At 34.2% G+C, this 20,370-nt stretch overlaps 1 protein-coding gene across 1 annotated transcript; it reads right to left on the reverse strand.

Annotated features, from left to right (window-relative positions):
- Window positions 1-4,904: 4,904 nt before the first annotated feature.
- Window positions 4,905-7,626, reverse strand: LOC131875496 (pentatricopeptide repeat-containing protein At5g46580, chloroplastic-like). The gene has a single exon (XM_059219990.1). The coding sequence runs from the start codon at window positions 7,377-7,379 to the stop codon at window positions 5,124-5,126; it is 2,256 nt and encodes a 751-aa protein (XP_059075973.1). The 5' UTR covers window positions 7,380-7,626; the 3' UTR covers window positions 4,905-5,123.
- Between the last annotated feature and the right edge of the window lie 12,744 nt (window positions 7,627-20,370).

Raw genomic sequence — 20,370 nt, forward strand, 5'->3', positions numbered from 1 at the left:
TTCCATCTTCAAAGCCAAGGATTTGTCATCAAGAGGATAGTACATGGACTTACTAATAGAGTATGGATGATTAAAAGACAATTTCTAGGAGTATTTATTCTCTCCTCCACTTTAGGCTCAACAAAACCCAAGAGGGTGTTCCTAGATGTATCCTTCACAGGGCATTTATCAAACAAATGATAGGTATGACTAACCAATGGTGACTATATCCAAAGTCTGGTTACCCCAAATTTTATTACTAGGCCAAAGACTAATTAGTTGCTTGTGAAACTTCTTATTAAGATGGTAATGACATCATTGTCTATCCACCTAAAGATGGCAGCAGTACAACATCCTCACAAGTCACTCCATTTAACATTTCATTCTTAAATGCAAGGTGCAGACATGCAAGACTTGATTTCTCTAATAATCTTGGTTGTTCATGGCCAGTTAGAATGTTTCCTTTCCTAAGTAGTAATACTGAATAATGAAAACATAAAGGACTCCACTACTCCTATACTATAAAGGGCATAGAAAGATTAAAATTGAAAGATATTTGGCCTCTCACCAACTAGGCTAGCGCACATTCCATTGGGCAATAAAGCCATAACCGACAAAAAATAAAATAAAAAAATATACATATAGACCATACATGGAATCATATATGTACCTACATACAAATCACATTAATCCATGCAAAGAACCCATAAGAAAAGAAAGAACATTATTAAAGCTTTGCAATGGATTAGAAATGTTAATGTTTGTAGCTTCAGTCGAATGATCATTTAGAATACATATAATATATGTTGATTAATAATAATATATTATTATATTATATTATTATATTATTATTAATCATATAAAATTTAATATTCAATATTATTCTATTATATTATTCTAAATTAATAATTGATTGATGAAACATTATAATATTGATTAAATTATTATAATTAAAGGAGAGACATGCTCGTTCAAGGACATGCCTCTCCAAAGGAATATATATAGTATAATGTTATTCAATTTGAGAACACATAGAATTCCAAGAATGCAAGTATCAAATTGAATCAGATATATACATTAAAATACATCCAATAAAACCTGGGAAAATCAACATGGTATCAGAGCTCAGGCCTGTGAAGTTTAATTTGGAGGTTGGAGAGGGTTGGAGAATTCAATTTTTTTATAGAATTTTTCAGTCTGAAATATGCCATTGTACGGCCCTTGGTTGGCCTCAAAATGAGGACTATAATATATGGATGGAAAGATCTGTGTTTCTAGTTTTCAAATATGTTTATCTCATCAAATTTGATTCAGTTTTGTGCAAGATATGACGACTTTGGTGCAGGTCACTTGAAACCCTACCTAGGGTTAGCAGTTTTGGGAAAAATGTCATAACTTTTGTTTTAACCGTTGGATCTGGCTATAACTTGGAGGAAATGTTTGTAATTAGATTTTCTAACATCTCACCGAAGAGATTGGATAAATTTGGTAAATTGAAAAAGTTATTAATAACTGTGTGTGGCAGATCATAATGAAAGTGTTGATCAAAATTATGAAAATGTTCTACATCATTCAAAGGGAATTATGATGAGAGATGATTCATGCATGATATTTCTTATATGGGTTCACCTTATGAAAGGAAATGTTTTAAACTTAAGATAAGTATTCCATGTTTTATTAAGGCACATGAATTATTGAGTTTGTAATTTATGCTATAATATTGGCTAGTAAAATCTTGTATGCTTCTATCATTGGTATTTCTGTTCGAGATAATTTAGTTTATGAGCTATTTGTAATCTCTCTCTGACATACCTTTAGGACGAAAGCACAATAAAATTGAATTAAAGGGAGAAATAAATTGATGCTTATAAACGAATTGATGATCGAGACCAGATGTAGAGGGAGTGACATTTCCAAAGAGGACAAGAGGTTGATACAAGAACTTGAGCTTCAGAGGGAGCAGATGGTTCAGTCAACATGTGACAATTTCGATCATAGTGATTGAGAGGGATTTTCACTATTGAAGGTGAAACACTTATGAGGTAAAACTTGATTCAATTGATTATTATACTAATGAAATCATTTAATGCCTTATGGGCCCTGTGTAAATCATCAGGAAGTGACGACTTCCAAATGATTTCCACTTGTATTATTGAGGTTATTGGAAGGTGACGATCTTACAATAACTTGAGCGTGTGGATAGAATCGACGACACAGGCAATCCATATGAGAGCTCGTGGATAGAATCGCCGACTGAGGAAATCCACGTAAGAGCTTGTGGATAGAATCGCCAATTGAGGCAATCCACTTAAGAGCTTGTGGATAGAATCACCGACTGAGGCAATCCACGTGAGAGCTCATGGATAGAATCGCCGACTGAGGTAATCCACGTGAGAGCTCCTGGATAGAATCGCCGACTGAGGCAATCCACGTGAGAGCTAGTGGATAGAATCGCTGACTGAGGCAATCCACGTGAGAGCTAGTGGATAGAATCGCCGACTGAGGCAATCCACGTAAGAACTTGTGGATAGAATCGCCGACTGAGGCAATCCACGTGAGAGCTCATGGATAGAATTGCCGACTGAGGCAATCCACACAAGAGCTTATGGATAGAATCGCCGACAGAGGCAATCCACGCAAGAGCTTGTGAATAGAATCGCCAACGGAGGCAAATTCACACCTTGAGACTATGGTCCCCTGTGATGAGCATCATATGGTTGATGCAAATACTCCCAATATCATGAGATGATATTTTTGAGTTATGGTGAATATCATGTGCCTTGATATTCTTGTTTATACCATACTTCCTGATATCATAGTGAGATAATATTTTCTCTATTCCATAATTAATCTAGACTTAATGCATTTGCATTGATTTTATCTTCCCTAGCTAAGAGGGAGTGTTAATTATGTTTTGTGTAGCTATGGTGAGGGCCATAAGTGTTGACATGGGAGATCACTACACATTCTGTCTGATCATCCTCCCTAGCTAAGCAGAAGTGATAATGTTTGTAGCTTCAGTCGAATGATCATTTAGAATACATATAATATATGTTGATTAATAATAATATATTATTATGTTATATTATTATATTATTATTAATCATATAAAATTTAATATTCAATATTAATCTATTATATTATTCTAAATTAATAATTGATTGATGAAACATTATAATATTGATTAAATTATTATAATTAAAGGAGAGACATGTTCGTTCAAGGACATGCCTCTCCAAAGGAATATATATAGTATAATGTTATTCAATTTGAGAACACAGAGAATTCCAAGAATGCAAGTATCAGATTGAATCAGATATATACATTAAAATACATCCAATAAAACCTGGGAAAATCAACAAAAAGTTGTCATAGATTCATCTGACCTTTGTTATGTTCATACTAACAAACGTAGCAAGAGAGGATCCACAACTAAATTCAAGCATCCCCCTAAATAATTATAAACTACCATGAACATTTATTTACATGCAACGTGTTTATTAAATACACTTCCCAAAATTACATTTGAATCTCATTCACTCATAGAACAAACTTGCATGACTTGATGCTCTGAAACAACCCGGGACACCATACATCCAAGAAACTAATTTAACAACCAACTCTTGTCACATTTTACATTCTAGTATTTATGGGATTTCAATTATGTGCATTCTGGGAAGCCATTGATAGTCACAAGAACCATTTTCCAATCAAATGGATTTTATACGACAGACATAAATTTCTCTATGGCGTGGACCACGACGTTCCCTAGCACCCCTTGAAATTTTGGGGTTTACTTAATGCCATATCATCCTATTACCCTAGCTCCTCAAAACTTGGAGTAAAATAGATCCATACCCATTCCTCAACCAAGGAATACAGGTCTATGAACAGATAAGGGCATGACCACAAACGATAACATGCTTGCAGAACCTGCAACAGCCAAGCATGTGAATTTGAAAAGTCACTAGTGTTGTGGCCCCTTAAACACAAAGACTGGTCCTTGATTTCTGAAATGAAACCATCAAGCATTCATTCTTTTTCAAGAGATGAGAACTAGCAGCTGAAATTGCAAACTAGAAAGAGAAAATGTGAGCTATAAGGTTGCTTTGAGTTTGAATTCAATTCTATTACAAGAGTAAAAATGTTAGCCACTATGTTGCTCGTAAAGAAAATGGGAGCTTAGTAAAAGATGCCAACTTGAGCAGAAGCTAAATCAAATTGAAGGACATTCAAGAAGTTAATTCAAATTGAAGGACATTCAAGAAGTGTTATCTCTACTGGCCTAATATATGCACAAGAGAGACAGCTTTTGCCGAAGCCTGTATAATTCTACTGTGCTTAAATTCTCAGCTATTTATCTAAATAAATGCGAGGATTACAGAACATCCTCTAAAATAAGAATACATTATCTCATGGTGATCCAATAACAGTAACCAAGACAAAACAAATATACAATGATGATATAGACTCATGGTCTGAGTTTAAACAAACTAAACAATAACTTACAAAAAAGATTTAATTGCTCAGTCACATCAATCAGTTCAATCCCACTTCTAACACCACAGATGGCCTCCATATTCCTGCTGGAGGATTATCAAATCTATCATTGCATACACCCTCCAAGCCGTGTTGAAACAAGTATGCAACTGGAAAACTAATTTACAAAAATCATAAACCAAATAATTCTCAGTAAATTGTGAACATTTGTTCCATAAATTTTGAATATCTTGACTCACTGCAATGGGCATGCTAATGTGTTCTTCTAGTTCATGGATAAGCAAATATGACAATAAAACTTGACTTTCAGGAAAAGATGATGAATAAGAGAGACAATGTTGCAACACATATGCTGCATCCTATAAACCAGGTAATTAAGCCAACATAACTCAATGAATGAAAGCTAATAGCTAAAACTCTAACAATAAAAATGAACCAGAATGTTCACACCAGGATTATTCAAGCATTTTGCATACATCTGTAGATTGGTCCCATAGAGGTAAATATTTATGGCAAGTCAAAATAAAATTTGACAAAAAAGCCTCTCATATTTTCCCAATCAGTTACTCATTATACAAGAACAAAGAAATATGAATGACAACTTGGCAACCCCGTGACACAAAATATTAGCAACAGAAACTTATCTAAGTAGTGACCAAAATAGATGAATTTCTTGATTGCAGCCATGAAATTGCTGCATCACGTGTTGCTAAAAACCAACCAACTCTTTCTGTGCTCTTCTCAAAAGGAGAGTTTAATTCCTTTAGATGAGATTCAAAGAAAGTTGCTAAACCCTCTTGAGAAGACTGCTTGTTAGTTCCACGACCTGTATGAATTCCAAGCAATGGAGGCATCTCTTCTCCATCTTCAAGGGATTTTGATACACTGCTTATCCAACCATCAAAGGCAGTTAATGCTGATTTTAAGGAGAGGTTGCGTAAATTTAAACACCATTCTGAAGGGGTCTTAGTGTCAAGGTTTTTATAGATTCCAAATATCGTTCCCAGATAGAGCAAATAATGAGCTCTTTCTGGGAAATTAAACTTGTAACAGAGGTCGATTAAACAATTACAGAAATGTTTCCGCGTGTCATACAATGCATAATTGAAAACAGTTCGAATTTCTTCTTGAAGAACTACTGAACCAATGTTTTCATCTTGCAGCATTTTGACACATAACCCCAATTTTGGATTGGCCTTCTCAATGCACTCAAGAACTTTGCCAAACTCTTCCTTCTCACAGAAAGTGAGAACTGAAATGAGAGACCCACACAACTTGTCATCTGGAGAGATCCCTTCATCAAGAAGGAGATTGAATATTTTTACAACATCATCAAATCTCTTTGCCTTACCATAGCATTGTATAAGGCAAGTGCAAATAACCACTGTAGGCTTGAATCCAGCTTCCATCATCTCACTAAATGTCCTATTAACTTCTTCAATCTGACATCTCTTTGCATAGAGATCTATCATAGATGTATAACTCCACTGATCAGGTTTACATTGATCTGATTGACTCATCTCTTCAAAAATGGCAGCAGCCTCCTCCATAAGGCCTAAATCAGCACACATACCAAGTAACGTATTGTAAAGCATCATGTCCTTCGTCCATCCCTCATTATTTATTATGTTCCATAACTTCAAAGCATCATTTGCCCACCTAGCTTTACCATAAACCCTTATAAGGCAAGTTACAGTTATCTGACTAGGAATTACACCTGCACCAGTCATCTCTATAAAGAGCAATTTGGCTGCCGATGGTTTCCCTGCCTTTGCTAGAGCACCAAGAACTGTATTATATGCAATCAAGTCAGGCTTAACCCCCAGAGTTTTCATTTCCTGGAAAGCCTCAAGTACAGCATCAGAATCCCCTGCGATGGAAAACATTTTTAAGAGAGTAGCAAATGCTCTGTTATCAGGAACCCATCCATCTGCTCTTCCTCGCTCATATAAATTCAAGGCTTCCTGTACCTGGCCATTCCTACTAAAAGCATCTAGCATTGCCGTATATGTTACCTCATCAGGCAAACAGCCAGTCTCTTTCATTCTCTCAAACCATTCCACAGCCTTGTGAAAAAGATTGCATTGTGTAGCACAGCTTATAACAGTTGAATAAGTTATATTGTCAGGCTCAATCTCTCGGTCAAGCATCTCCTTCAGCAACTCCTCTACTCTATCCCATTGTCTTCCCTTTCTCAGAACTTTCATGGCTACGTTGTAGACTATGGAATTCATCTCAAATTCCTCGTTTTTGTTGAGCCACTGAATGAAATAATATACTTTCTCGGAGTCTCGAATCATGTTGATCGTAATAACTGCATCTTTGGGAATTGGGATATATCCTACGGAATCTAGAACTTCAAAAACAGCCTCCTGGGTTGGCTGACAGGAATCTAATTTCTGGGCAAGAAGCCTCAGAGCTTCAAATTTTGGGCTCCTTTTGTGGTTCTGTCTGCGATTGTGACGATGCAATGTTAGGGCTGCTGTTCTGGGCCTGCTTGGATTGACCCACACCGATTTTGACTTGTATTTTGCTATGCCCTGATTATGCTCATGGGCATCATTAAATGGGGGTTTTGTATCCAGAAATTCCTTAGCAAAGGGTTTAAGTTGGTCTGCCATAGATGGAGTTTTGGGTTCTGTGTCCAGAAATTCCTTAACAGAGGTTTTAAGTTGGTCCGCAATAGATGGGGTCTCGGTGTTTGCTTTTATCTCTACGTTGCTGGAGTTCACCTGGAAGCTGATTGAAGAAGAGGGTAGTCTCCATGGATTGTTCTTGTGTGTGAATTTGGGCTTTGAATCTAAATTATGAAATGCATTGGGGTAGTGGGTATGATATGAATGAGTACCTGCATTGGCAGTTGAAGGGACTCTTGATGGTACTGTTGATGCTAGAGACATTGCTGCTTCTGTTCTGCTTCACTGACCTTCCTTTTCCTTTGGGAGCAGTGGTGAACGAACTTATGTAATTACCCCGCCTGGGTCCTCTCCAAATATACAAACAAGTTCTTCAATTTAGATAGCGATTAGATTGGAATCACCTTATCCAGTAGGTTACTTAGCTTATTGCTGAAACAAAACCCAATTTTCCTTTAGACTAATCATAAATATTAAGAGATAAAACACCGCCATGACCATCAGAACCGTATCATCTTATTGCAATCGTCGGGGGAGATAGTGATTATGTATGACCTAAAGTTTGTTCGGTGAGAAAGCTCTATGCGTGAAGAACCCACTACGGTTCGATTAGTGTTGGATGTCCCTAGTGCTAAGTTTATTGGGTAGGCTCAATATGAGGCATATATAGTATTAGTACTTGAATTTTAATGGAACACGGTAATTTTCACATAAATTGGTATTGTTTTTTTTTTTTTTTAAATTTAGATATACAAAACGTGATGATTTTTTGTACAATTTTTTGAGTTTTTACAACAATGTGGATGAAAATCATGAAGATTTCATACTGAAAATTTCATTCAAAACTGCTGTGTTTTGCACATTTTGAAAATCGTATTGAATGCCATTTTATGTGGAGATTAGTCACTTCCCATTTTAATGAGGTGCAATGGTTATGTCGATAATCACATATAGTCTGAGTAATTTAATTAGAGGGTCGAGAGGTCATACAAATTTGTAATTGTGAAGATGCAATATTTCATGTGATCACATTTTTTTGAGGTGAGGTGTTGTTTGAAATAATTCACTTGCCTTGTCTACCAAGCCAGTTGCAACTACAACATCACTAAGTATGTCAGTGATGTTTTCACCATTATTCAATTTCATCATAATTTGACCTGAAATAACAAATATTGGATTTTACATTTATTTTGTTTTTAATATTTAAATTGGTTTTATCTTTTATTTATTTTTGGTTTTTAGGTTTATTAGACTTCAAAATTTATTAATTTTAAGGTTTAGATTTCTAATATTAGTGTTAGTTTAGATAAATAACATACATAAATATTTTAATTATTAATGTTTTTACTTTGAATGTCATTTTTTTAAAAAAAAACTTTTCTTAATTTTTAATGATGAATAATGTAATTTTATATTTAAAAATATGATATAAAATTTTTAAAAATATTATTTTTGTTCACATTATTTATGAATCAAATCTAGAACAATTCAATTAGAATTTTTCTATTGGAAAATAACTTCCAATGTAACCTTAAATCAATACTATACTTAAAATTTTCATCTATGATGCTTTTGTTTTGGATTTAAGCTAAAAAAATAGAGTAACAAAGAAAACATATCCCACAATATAAATTAATAAATTGCATCACGCTAACCTTAAGTAAATCATAACCCTTACGTAACCTTAATTGTAATTGTTAACATTACATTAATTGTAATCTTATCAAACAATGTGAGCCCTAACTCTCACCTAACTTTATGTAATACCCAAAATTTTGCTACGAAAATTGAATCATTTTTTTCTATTTTCTTTTAAAAATTTAACATACATGATTTGTATTTACATTTATATATATTTTTGTTTGTCTACACTAATTAATAGTACATTGAACACACTTTTCCACACTCACATATATAATGTATATATTATTTTCATATCTATATATATATATATATATATATATATATATATATATATATATAAAACATATTTTTAAATAATATTAAGTAGCACACATTCTTATAATAAATAAATTACTTGTATTTTAATTCTTCCTCACATTCCATAATTTTCTTTTGAAATAATATTTAAAAAACTTTTTTATCCCACTTTAGTATTCTCTAGGATATCCTTAAAGGAATAATCAATTAAAATAAGAAAATTGAGAACATTAACTTTTAAAGCCTCTACTAAGCCACTATTAAAATTAGCCCCTAGGTAAAGAAGATATTAAAAATTAACATATGTTTTATAGAAAAATACCAAATGTATGTTTTTTCTTTTTTTTTTCTTTTTTCTTTTATTTTGGGTGAGGATTTGATTTGATGTGGGCCAAATAAGTCAATGTGGATCAAAGAAAAGTGGAATCCATGCAATTTGCTTGGGGGTCGCATGTCCAAGGTTCGAATCAAACTTTCATTAATTGTCAAGTTTCTGAGATAGTTCCTGAAATGCAGCTTTTGACATGTTCTACACAACAAGAAAAAGTTAGTCGAATTTTTTTTTTTTTTTTGACAAAAATTTTAATGGGTTTTTTTACTAGCATCTGACAAGAGACAAATCTAGTGGCCTTTGCCACCATATATAGCCTACCGGCAAACTAGAACCAGAATAAGTTTCTTCAACACCCATTGTTTCACTAGCATATTTTTCATCCATCTACACGTTCCATATTTGTAATCTAGATGTGATAGACTAATAAGCTCATTGTAATCATTTTGTGTTATTGAATTAATGAAAAGTTATTTTAAAATTCTACATGTTAATTCTATTGTGCCAACTCTAAACTACACAATTGAACACTCATTTCTCTAGATTCTCCACAATTACATTTAATTGAACACTCATTTCTCTAGATTCTCCAGAATTACATTTAATTGAACACGCATTTCTCTAGACTCTCCATCTATGATTGTATCATATTATATGTTATTTTTGTGGACATTTATAATAGTCATTACTAAAGACAAGATAAGAACCAATTAGTAACCCTTATCAATATTAAAAATGAACTTAAAAAGTAAAATTAATGCATTTTACACCAAAGAATGCTTTAAATTACTATATTATATTAAATAGCACAAATTCTTTTAATAAATAAATTACTTATATTTTAATTCTTCCTCACATTCCTTAATTTTCTTTTAAAATAATATTTAAAAAACATTCATAAAAATCTTTATATTATATAGAGTATAAATATTAACTATCTAAATTTAGTTAACTTTACCCCACTTTAGTATTCTCTAGGATATCCTTAAGGAAGCATCAACTAAAATGAGAAAATTTAAAACATTAATTTTTAAAGCCTCTACTAAGTCACTATTAAAATTAGCCCCTCTTCATGAGGTAAAGAAGATATTAAAAATTAATATATGCTTTATAGAAAAATATCAAACGTATGTTTATCATATGCTTTATTTTCTAGTGAGGACTTATTTGATATGGACCAAATAAGCCAGTATGGATCAAAGAAAAGTGGAATCCATGCACTCTGCCCATGGGTTGCATGTCCAGGGTTTGAATCAAACTCTTATTAATTGTCGTCAAGTTTCTGACATAGTCCCCAAAATGCAGTTTTTTGACATATTATACACAACAAGGAAAAGCTAGTCAAGAAATTTAATTTTTTCCAACAAAATTTTGAATGGGTTCTTTTACCAATGTTTGATGTGAGACAAATTCAGTAGCCTTTGCCACCATATATAGCATATCGGCTAACTAGAACCATAACAAGTTTCTTCTACACCCAATGTTTCACTAGCATATATTTTGTCCACCTACACATTCCATATTTGTAATCTAGATGTGATAGACTAATGAGCCCATTGTAATCATTTTGTGTTATTGAATTAATGAAAAGTTATTTTGAAATTTTATGTTAGACAAGATGAGAACCGGTTAGTAACTCTTATTGACATTAAAGATGAACTTAAAAGTAAAATTAATGCATTCTACACCAAAGAATAAACTTGTTGTGGTTCTTATTAGACAGTTCAGATAACCAGAAGACAACTGAGAGGGGGGGGGGGGGTGTGTGAATCAGTTGTCTCAAATTACAGGAACATTCAGCAGTTAAAACTTTAATATCGGAACCCAAAACAATAATACCAGAATAACAGTTAATCAATTAAGCATAAACAATAAACACAAAATAAAAGCCATCCACACAACACTAAGATTTGTACGTGGAAAACCCGATAAAGGGAAAAACCACGATGGGAAGCCTACCCACAGTCAGATAATACTTCTGCAGTAAGTATGTGAATTACAATGAAGGAGGCTACACTTGCAGGAAGGTCAATAGCCTAGAGCACACTTCTCATCACAAAAGGAGCCTCACTGACTACATATAAATCCAGAAAACATTCTGGAGAAGTGTTGAACTGCAAAAGATAGCATCTCCTGTGCTAGAGTATAGTTTCGGTTAAGCTCAATACCGGAGGACTAAATCCTCTTACATAAACCCAATTCGATCTCCAATGATTGACCAACTCCTCTACCTGAATGTTATTACATTTATTCACACTTTACATTCCTTGACCATGACCTCTTACATTAACCATGATGATCTACATTGAGATCTTACATCTATCTATACAAAACCCTAGACCATAAACAATCAGGTCGGCCACCAGACAATAAGCCGATTACATAATTACAAACCATGTCGGCCTTAGACCAAACAAATAATAGCCAACTCAGAAGACATCTCGAAAAGACATCAATAGGTCCTATCCACACGTTACATTAAAGTCGGTCCATAGCCTAGATCGATTGGGACCAAGTATAGGTCCACACGCTTAAGCAATGATCTCCATCCTCCAAGTCACAAACATGATCACCAACAACATCCCGAAACTCCATCAGAAGCTGCATCAACACCACTTATACAATTCATCAAAGATCTCCATCAAAAGCTCTGTCAATGAAACCCTCGCCGGAACCAGAAACCAATCTTCTAAGCAAGCAGGATAGCATCCAATCACCGGACCAAAACCAACTAACCAAATATGAGTATAAGTATCATGAGCAAGTCAATTCCATCACCATACTATATTGGAGCCTGCCGGATCATACCAGATCCAAGTTAACCAGAAACCACTCAACCTACCGGGACCATAAGGGTGTCGGTAAAGCATCCAAACAACTAGTTTTGACATCAATGACAAAACATCAATGCAACACATAATCAATTCCACCAAATGGCCAACAATCTCCCCCTTTGGCATTGATGTCAACACTAGATGTGAAAAACATCTAAGTACCAAGAAATGCCAAACAAGTCTCCCCCTTTGACATTTATCATTTTCTCTTTATCTTTTTCACATCAATATCTCTCCCCCTTTGACATCAATGCTACAAATCTAACAGAAATATCAAAGCAAAAACATAAGCTTCTGAATCTCAAAGCCGACTATTGCCCCTAAGCAGTAGCATCCCACATCAGTGTCGGAATGAATAGTATCTCTGATAATGCATGACAAACTGATTCCAAACCGCATCAATCAAGTCTCTACCGGAGGGACAAAAACTCCCAATTTGTCTCTCAGGTACTCAAATGATTCCTTGGATAAAGGTTTAGTGAAAATATTTGCAATCTGCTCTTTAGTGTTCACATAAAATAGTCTAACTTCATTTGCTTCCACCTTCTCCTTCAAAAAGTTATACTTGATAGATATGTGCTTTGTCTTAGAATGAAATATCGGATTCTTTGATATATCAATAGCGACAGAGTTATCATAGTGAATAACTATCAGTGCATCACAATCCACCTTTATATCCTTGAACATTTACTTCATCCATAAAACTTGTGTACAGTTAGTAGCAGCAACAACATACTTAGCTTCAGTAGTAGATAGAGAAGTACATGATTATTTCTTGTTGATCCATGAAACTAAATTCTTTCCAAGAAAGAAAGCTCCACCAGAAGTATTTTTCTGGTCATCAACATCTCCAACCCAATCAGCATTTGTATATGCATATAAGGTATAGTTATCATCCTTAGGGTACCATAAGCCATATTCTGATGTACCTTGCAAGTATCTAAAAATCCTTTTCACCGCCATCTCATGATTTTCTCTAGGATCACTCTGAAATCTTGAAACAATACAAACATCTCATAATATCAGGCCTAGTCTGAGTCGAATAAAGAAGACCTCCAATCATAGATTTGTATCTTGTAGGATTTACCGGTGCAGAAACATCTTTTCTTGTAAATTTCTCACTTGTAACCATAGGAGTACTTATCGGTTTAGAATCTCCCATACCAAATTTCTTCAACAATTCCTTAGCATATTTAGTTTGGCAAATAAAAATACATCTGTTAGTCTGAGTAATCTGCAAACCTAAGAAAAAATTCATCTCACCAATCATAGACATCTCAAATTCTTTCTCCATATTCTTAGAAAATTCTATGCATAATTTATCTTCACCTCCAAAAATAATGTCATCAACAAATACTTCAACAATCAGGAGATCATCATCAGTGATTTTATAATATAAATTACTGTCAACACTGCCCTTAGTAAAACCAAGCTTCAAAAGATATTCATCCAACCTTGCATACCAAGCTCTAGGTGCTTGTTTTAGTCCATATAAAGCTTTCCTTAACCTGCAAACTATATCAGTATCATCTGATAGTGAAAAACCATTAGTTTTCTCAATATAAACTTCCTCATCAAGATTCCCATTAAAAAATGCACATTTAACATCCATCTGATAAACCTTGTAGTTTTTATAAGCAGCATAGGCAAGAAATAATCTTACAGCTTCAATCCTAGCTACAGGTGCAAAAGTCTCTCCATAATCAATTCCTTCCTTCTGAGAATATCCTTTATAGACCAATCTAGCCTTATTACTTATAACTTGACCATCATCATTCAATTTATTCCTAAAAACCCATTTAGCTCCAATAACATTTTTATTTTTAGGCCAGGGAACCAAAGTCCATGTGTTATTTTTCTCATTCTGAAATAATTCTTCTTCCATAGCTCTTAACCAATGTTCATCTTTACATGCTTCAATTACTGATACTGGTTCAACTTGTGAAATTAAACATACCTCATTAGTTGCTAGTCTTCTTCTTGTCATCACTCCATTGCTCTTATCCCTAATGATTTGATCTTCAGAGTGATTCAATCTCACATACCTAGGAGTCTTCTGACTCTTTGTTCATCTTTCCTGTTCTTCAGTCACTATAGAATTCTCTGATGTTTCCAGAGTAACTAGTTCAATTCTTTGTTCCAGTAAAGGTGCTACCAGTTCAGATATAATTATTTCCACTGTCGGTTCCTTCTCATAAACTCTTATTTGACTTCTCTCCAGCTCATCTACTTTGACATTAGCACTCTCCACAATTCTCTATAATCTCTTGTTATAACATCTATATGCTTTGCTTTCATTAGAATAACCAAGAAATATACCTTCATCACATCTAGGATCAAATTTCCCAATAGTATCATCTCTTCTGATATAACATTTACTACCAAAAATTCTAAAATACTTAACTGCAGGTGTATTGCCAAACCATAATTCATAAGGTGTCTTACCGGTTTCTCCTTTGATATGTACCCTGTTGAATGTATAAACTGATGTACTTACTGCTTCTCTCCAGTAGATATGAGGTAGACTAGCTTCCATCATCATTGTTCTAGCAGCATCTAAGATAGTTTTGTTTTTCCTTTCCACAACTCCATTCCGCTGAGGTGTCCGGGGAGCAGAAAATTGTCTTCTTATACCATGTTTGTCACAAAAGTTGTTAAACTCATCGGATGTGAATTCTCCACCATGATCTGATCTTAAACATTTAATTTTTAATCATGTCTCAGTTTCCACTTTAGCCTTAAAGATTTTAAATTTTCAAATGCTTCAGATTTTTCTCAAAAAAAAGTAACCCACATCATTCTAGAATAATCATCAATGATTAGCATGAACTATCTATCACCATGAAATTTTTTAACTCTAGCAAGGCCACACAAATCAGTATGAATAAGATCAAGAACATCATTTGATTTATCTTGTATACTCCTAAAAAAGGTTCTGACATGTTTACCCATTTGACATTCTTTACATACCGGATTATAGGGCTTCATAATCTTAGGTATATCCCTAACTGCCTTAGTTGAACTGATCTTCACAATGCAATCAAAATTCACATGACATAGGCTTTTATGCCATAGCCAACTCTCATCAATTTGTGTAATCAAACACGTCTTCTCATTTCTGTCATCAGAGTTCAAATGAAATATATTACCTTTTGTTTGTGTACCAGTTGCAATCTCCAAGCCATATCTATTAATGATTTTGCATTTTCCATCCTTGAACTGTAATTGAAATCCCTTATCTACCAATTGTCCTACACTCAAAAGATTATGCTTCAAACCTTCAACATAATAAACATTGTCAATATTGTTCTTACCATCCAATGATATAGTTCCTTTTCCTTTGATCATACATGCTTTGTCATCTCCAAATCTAACTAGACCACCATCAAATTCTTGCAAAGACATAAACCTCCCTTTATCTCCAGTCATATAATGTGAACAACCATTGTCAATTACCCATTCATCCGTGTCTTCAATTTTAGCAGCAAGTGCCTTCTCTTCCAGTGTCGGATCATCTTCCTTGATAGCCAAGAATACCCATTCCTTCCCACTGTCGGATCCACTAGTAGAGTCTTTTGCCGGTTCATCATCTGGATCAGTAATGCCTTCCTCATCCGCTATGTAGCATGATTTGTCTCTTTTTTTCTTGTACTTATATTTGTTCTGATATCCAAGGTTAGGCTTAAATTATCTTTTAACTCTTTCTTCAAATGTTGAATTCCTTTCAGAACATCTAGATGCAAAATGACCAATCTTATTACATGCAAAACATTTAAAAGGTTCTTTCCCTTCATACTTACTTCCTACTGGTCCTTTCGATACTCTTCTAGCAAATAGTGCTTCAAGTTTCTCAAACTCATAATCTTCTCTCTTCATATCTTCCAATTCTTTTGCATATACAGTTTTCCAGTCTTGCTTACCGGTTGTAGATGTAGATGCATGAAAAGCAGGTTCAGTCTTCACAGTTCCAGAAGGTCCAAATTCCTCAAGCTCAAAAGCAGATAGTTTCCCAACCAAAGTATCTCTGTTGACAGATGTATTAGCCATTGTTCTCAACTCATTAATAGAAGTAGCCTTCATTTTGTAAGCCGATGGTAGGGCTCTTAGGACTTTAGAAACAATTTCATCTTCGCTCAGAGTTCCACCACAACATTGAATTCCCATAACAATCTCATTTACCCTTTCCATGAATGCAGTAATCCTTTCATCTTCTTCAATCTTCAGGTTTTCATATCTCGCCTGGTAACCATCAAGTTTAGCAATCTTCACTATGAGGTCACCTTTTTTAAGAGTCTCCAACTTATCCCATATAGCCTTTCCATATTATTTGTTAGTTAATCCCATTATTTTCTGATCAGAAAGTGCACACAAGAGGGCTTCTCTTGCTCTACAATCATTCTCAAGCTCGTTGTCTATGTTTGCTAGAGGAGGATTGCCATATCCCAAATTATAGGGTGTGACACCATTCTGCGTGATCTCCCAAATCTCCTTGCCAAGACATCTCAGATGAGTCTCCATCCGAATCTTCCATACTGTGTAATTTATTCCATCAAGCCTCAGAATATCCCTTCGAAAGATAGCTCCAGAAGAACTGGATGAACTTGAATTGTTAGTGGCCATAGGATCTTCCTCAAGCGGTTAAGCTTTCTATAGAGAGGACCAAAGCTCTGATACCAATTGTTAGACAAGTTAGATAACCAGAAGACAACTAAGAGGGGAGGGGGTGAATCAATTGTCTCAAATTACAAGAACATTCAGCAATTAAAACTTTAATACCAGAACCCAAAACAATAATACCGGAATAACAGTTAATCAATTAAGCATAAACAATAATCACAAAATAAAAGCCATCCACACAACACCAAGATTTGTATGTGGAAAACCTGGTAAAGGGAAAAACCACGGTGGGAAGCCTACCCACAATCAGATAATACTTCTGTAGTAAGTATGTGAATTACAATGAAGGAGGCCTGCACTTGCAGGAAGGCTAACAGCCTAGAGCACACTTCTCATCACAAAAGGAGCCTCACTGACTACATATAAATTCAAACAACAATCCAGAGAAGTGTTGAACTGCAAAATATAGCATCTCCTATTCTAGAGTACAGTTTTGGTTAAGCTCAATACCAGAGGACTAAATCCTCTTACATAAACCCAATTCGATCTCCAATGATCGACCAACTCCTCTTCCTGAATGATATTACATTTATTCACACTTTACATTCCTTGACCATGACCTCTTACATTAACCATGATGATCTACATTGAGATCTTACATCTATTTATACAAAACCCTAGACTATAAACAATCAGGTTGACCACTGGAGACAATAAAAGGATTACATAATTACAAACCATGTCGGCCTTAGACCAAACAAATAATATCAAACTCATAAGACATCTCGAAAATACATCAATAGGTCCTATCCACACATTACATTAAAGTCAATCCATAACCTAGATCAACCGGGACCAAGTATAGGTCCACACGCTCCAATAATGATCTCCATCTGCCAAGTCACGAACATGATCACCAACAACATCCCGAAACTCCATCAGAAGTTGCATCAACACCACTTGTGCAATTCATCAAAGATCATCAAAATCTCTGCCAGTGAAACCCTTGCCAGAACCAGAAACCAATCTTCTAAGCAAGCAGGATAGCATCCAATCACCAGACCAAAACCAACTGACCAAATATGAGCATAAGTATCATGAGCAAGTCAATTCCATGACTAGACTATACTAGAGCCTGCCGGATCATACCAGATCCAAGTTAACTAGAAATCACTCGACCTACCGGGACCAGAAGGGTGCCGGTAAAGCATCCAAACAACTAGTGTTGACATTAATGACAAAACATCAATGCAACACATAATCAATTCCACCAAATGGCCAACAGTTCTAGTTGAAAGTCTCTTTGGTATTGGTACTACCTTGAGGTATGTTGGGCTAAATGCCACAAGGCACAAAAAGGATTTGGAAACCTTGCTTGATGAATTCAATGCTAACTATTCTAAACTATGATCTTCTTAGAACAATATATTTTTGTATTTTGATAAAAAACTCTTGAGGTCTAGATATGATGTACATGAGCTACTAGGACTCTGATTCTCTATCATAAGCTAAAATAAGATTATGTAATGAAATGCGATAAGTTGTATTAGGATGCTCCTACATCAAACCCCTAAGATTGTTTGAAAGGTGGGTCTCACGCTTTGTTAGTTTTAGAGGAAATCCAAGGTATTCCACCTCACATTGTGAGATCCATGATGAGTCTTCCATCGATCTTCCTTTCCACTTACTAAATATTCTTCATAATGTCCATTTCTAGTGCTACATCCAAATCTATTGTCCAAGATTTTCTTTATCTAAAGATATGGTTTATGCGATAGTTATTCTTATAAGTAAACTTTTATTGTGCCACTTAACTGGCCTTCATGATACTGATGAAGATCTATGATGTTGAATATAGGTGATATACCAAGAGCTTTTGGTAGCTTGCCCTCATAGCCATTTCTTGAGTCAAACTTTTTGAGAATCTCACATGAACCAAACTTCCTAATCTTTAGCTTATTGTGTGTGCCAACTACATATTTCTTTTCTGAGGTATACCTTGATTTCATCCCTAACAAGAAATTATTTATATTTATATTTTTTTTTATTTTCCTATCTTTATATTTGTTGTTCATTGTATCCAAGTGCCCCTAACCTAATTGTGTACTATTTCCATGTATCTTCCAAACTCTTATACCTCTATGCTCTTTTTTAATTTTTTAATAATGCCTTTGAGTTTCGTTACTCCTCTAAGTTGCAATCCAATCATAATTTCAAATGGTGTGTTCCTTATGCATCTATTATTTAAGTTGTATGCAGAGTTATCTTGCAATAGAATTATATTTAAATTTTCTAGCCTATCTCATACTAAGAATCACAACAAGTTGTACAAACTCTTATTGACCACTTTTGTTTGTCCATTTGTTTGTGGGTGAAATATTGAACTGAATTTTAGATCAATCATCATCTTCTTCCATAATATTTTAAAAAAATATCCTATGAACTTTATGTCCCTATTTGAGACTATGCTCCACAAGAACCTGTGCAATCTCACAACCTCCTTGAAAAGTAAGTCAACAACGCATGTATAATATCATGACTTTCTTACAAAGAATAAAATGTCATCTTGAAAAATGTGTCTGCTACCATAAATGTATAACCATGCCCTCACTATGTTTTTGACAACCCTAATATGAAATTCATACTTATATCCTCCCAAGGTTTCTTTGATATTATTAAAGGTTGATACAATTTGGTCTTTTGACTATTCCCCTTCACAACTTGACAAGTCATACACTCTTAAACAAACTTATTTACATTATTGTATATTTGAGGCCAAAAACAATGTCCACTTACCAAAACCACTATCTTATCAATGTCAAAGCACGTCTTGCTAATCCATCAGTATATTTCTCCTTGATCAAGTTCCCCCTCATTACGCTCCTAGGAATCCATAATTGACTTCCTTTGAATTGATGTCATCCTAAATAAAATAATCCAACCACTTACTCTTGTATATTGCAACTGTCTTTCTACTTGTTATCCAGGCTCTCATATAGTCTAGGTCATCTTCATACATGTTTTTTAGTTTTTCAAAACCCATTAGTATTACCCTCATTTCCATCAACAAGTTCCTTCCACTCAATGCATCTACAACCTTGTTAGATTTTCTAGCTCAAGCTATCCCTCCCATTTTAAATGAGGAAATATGTATATGTATATGTATATGTATATGTATATGTATATGTATATGTATATGTATATGTATATGTATATGTATGTATATATATGTATGTATATGTATATGTATATATGTATATATGTATGTATATATATGTATATGTATATGTATATGTATATGTATATGTATATGTATGTATGTATGTATGTATGTATGTATGTATATGTATGTATATATATGTTTGTATATATATGTTTGTATATATATATACATACATACATACATACATACATATATGTATGTATATACACACATGTACATGTATACATGTATGCATGCATACACATACATACATACACATACACATACACATACACATACACATACACATACACATACACATACACATAC

The sequence above is a fragment of the Cryptomeria japonica genome, chromosome 4 (genome assembly GCF_030272615.1).
Source record: "Cryptomeria japonica chromosome 4, Sugi_1.0, whole genome shotgun sequence".
Classification (NCBI taxonomy): Eukaryota; Viridiplantae; Streptophyta; class Pinopsida; order Cupressales; family Cupressaceae; genus Cryptomeria; species Cryptomeria japonica.

What these genes read in the sequence shown, in the direction of transcription:
- LOC131875496 (XM_059219990.1), bottom strand. Translation starts at nt 7,379, where the DNA reads ATGTCTCTAGCATCAACAGTACCATCAAGAGTCCCTTCAACTGCCAAT.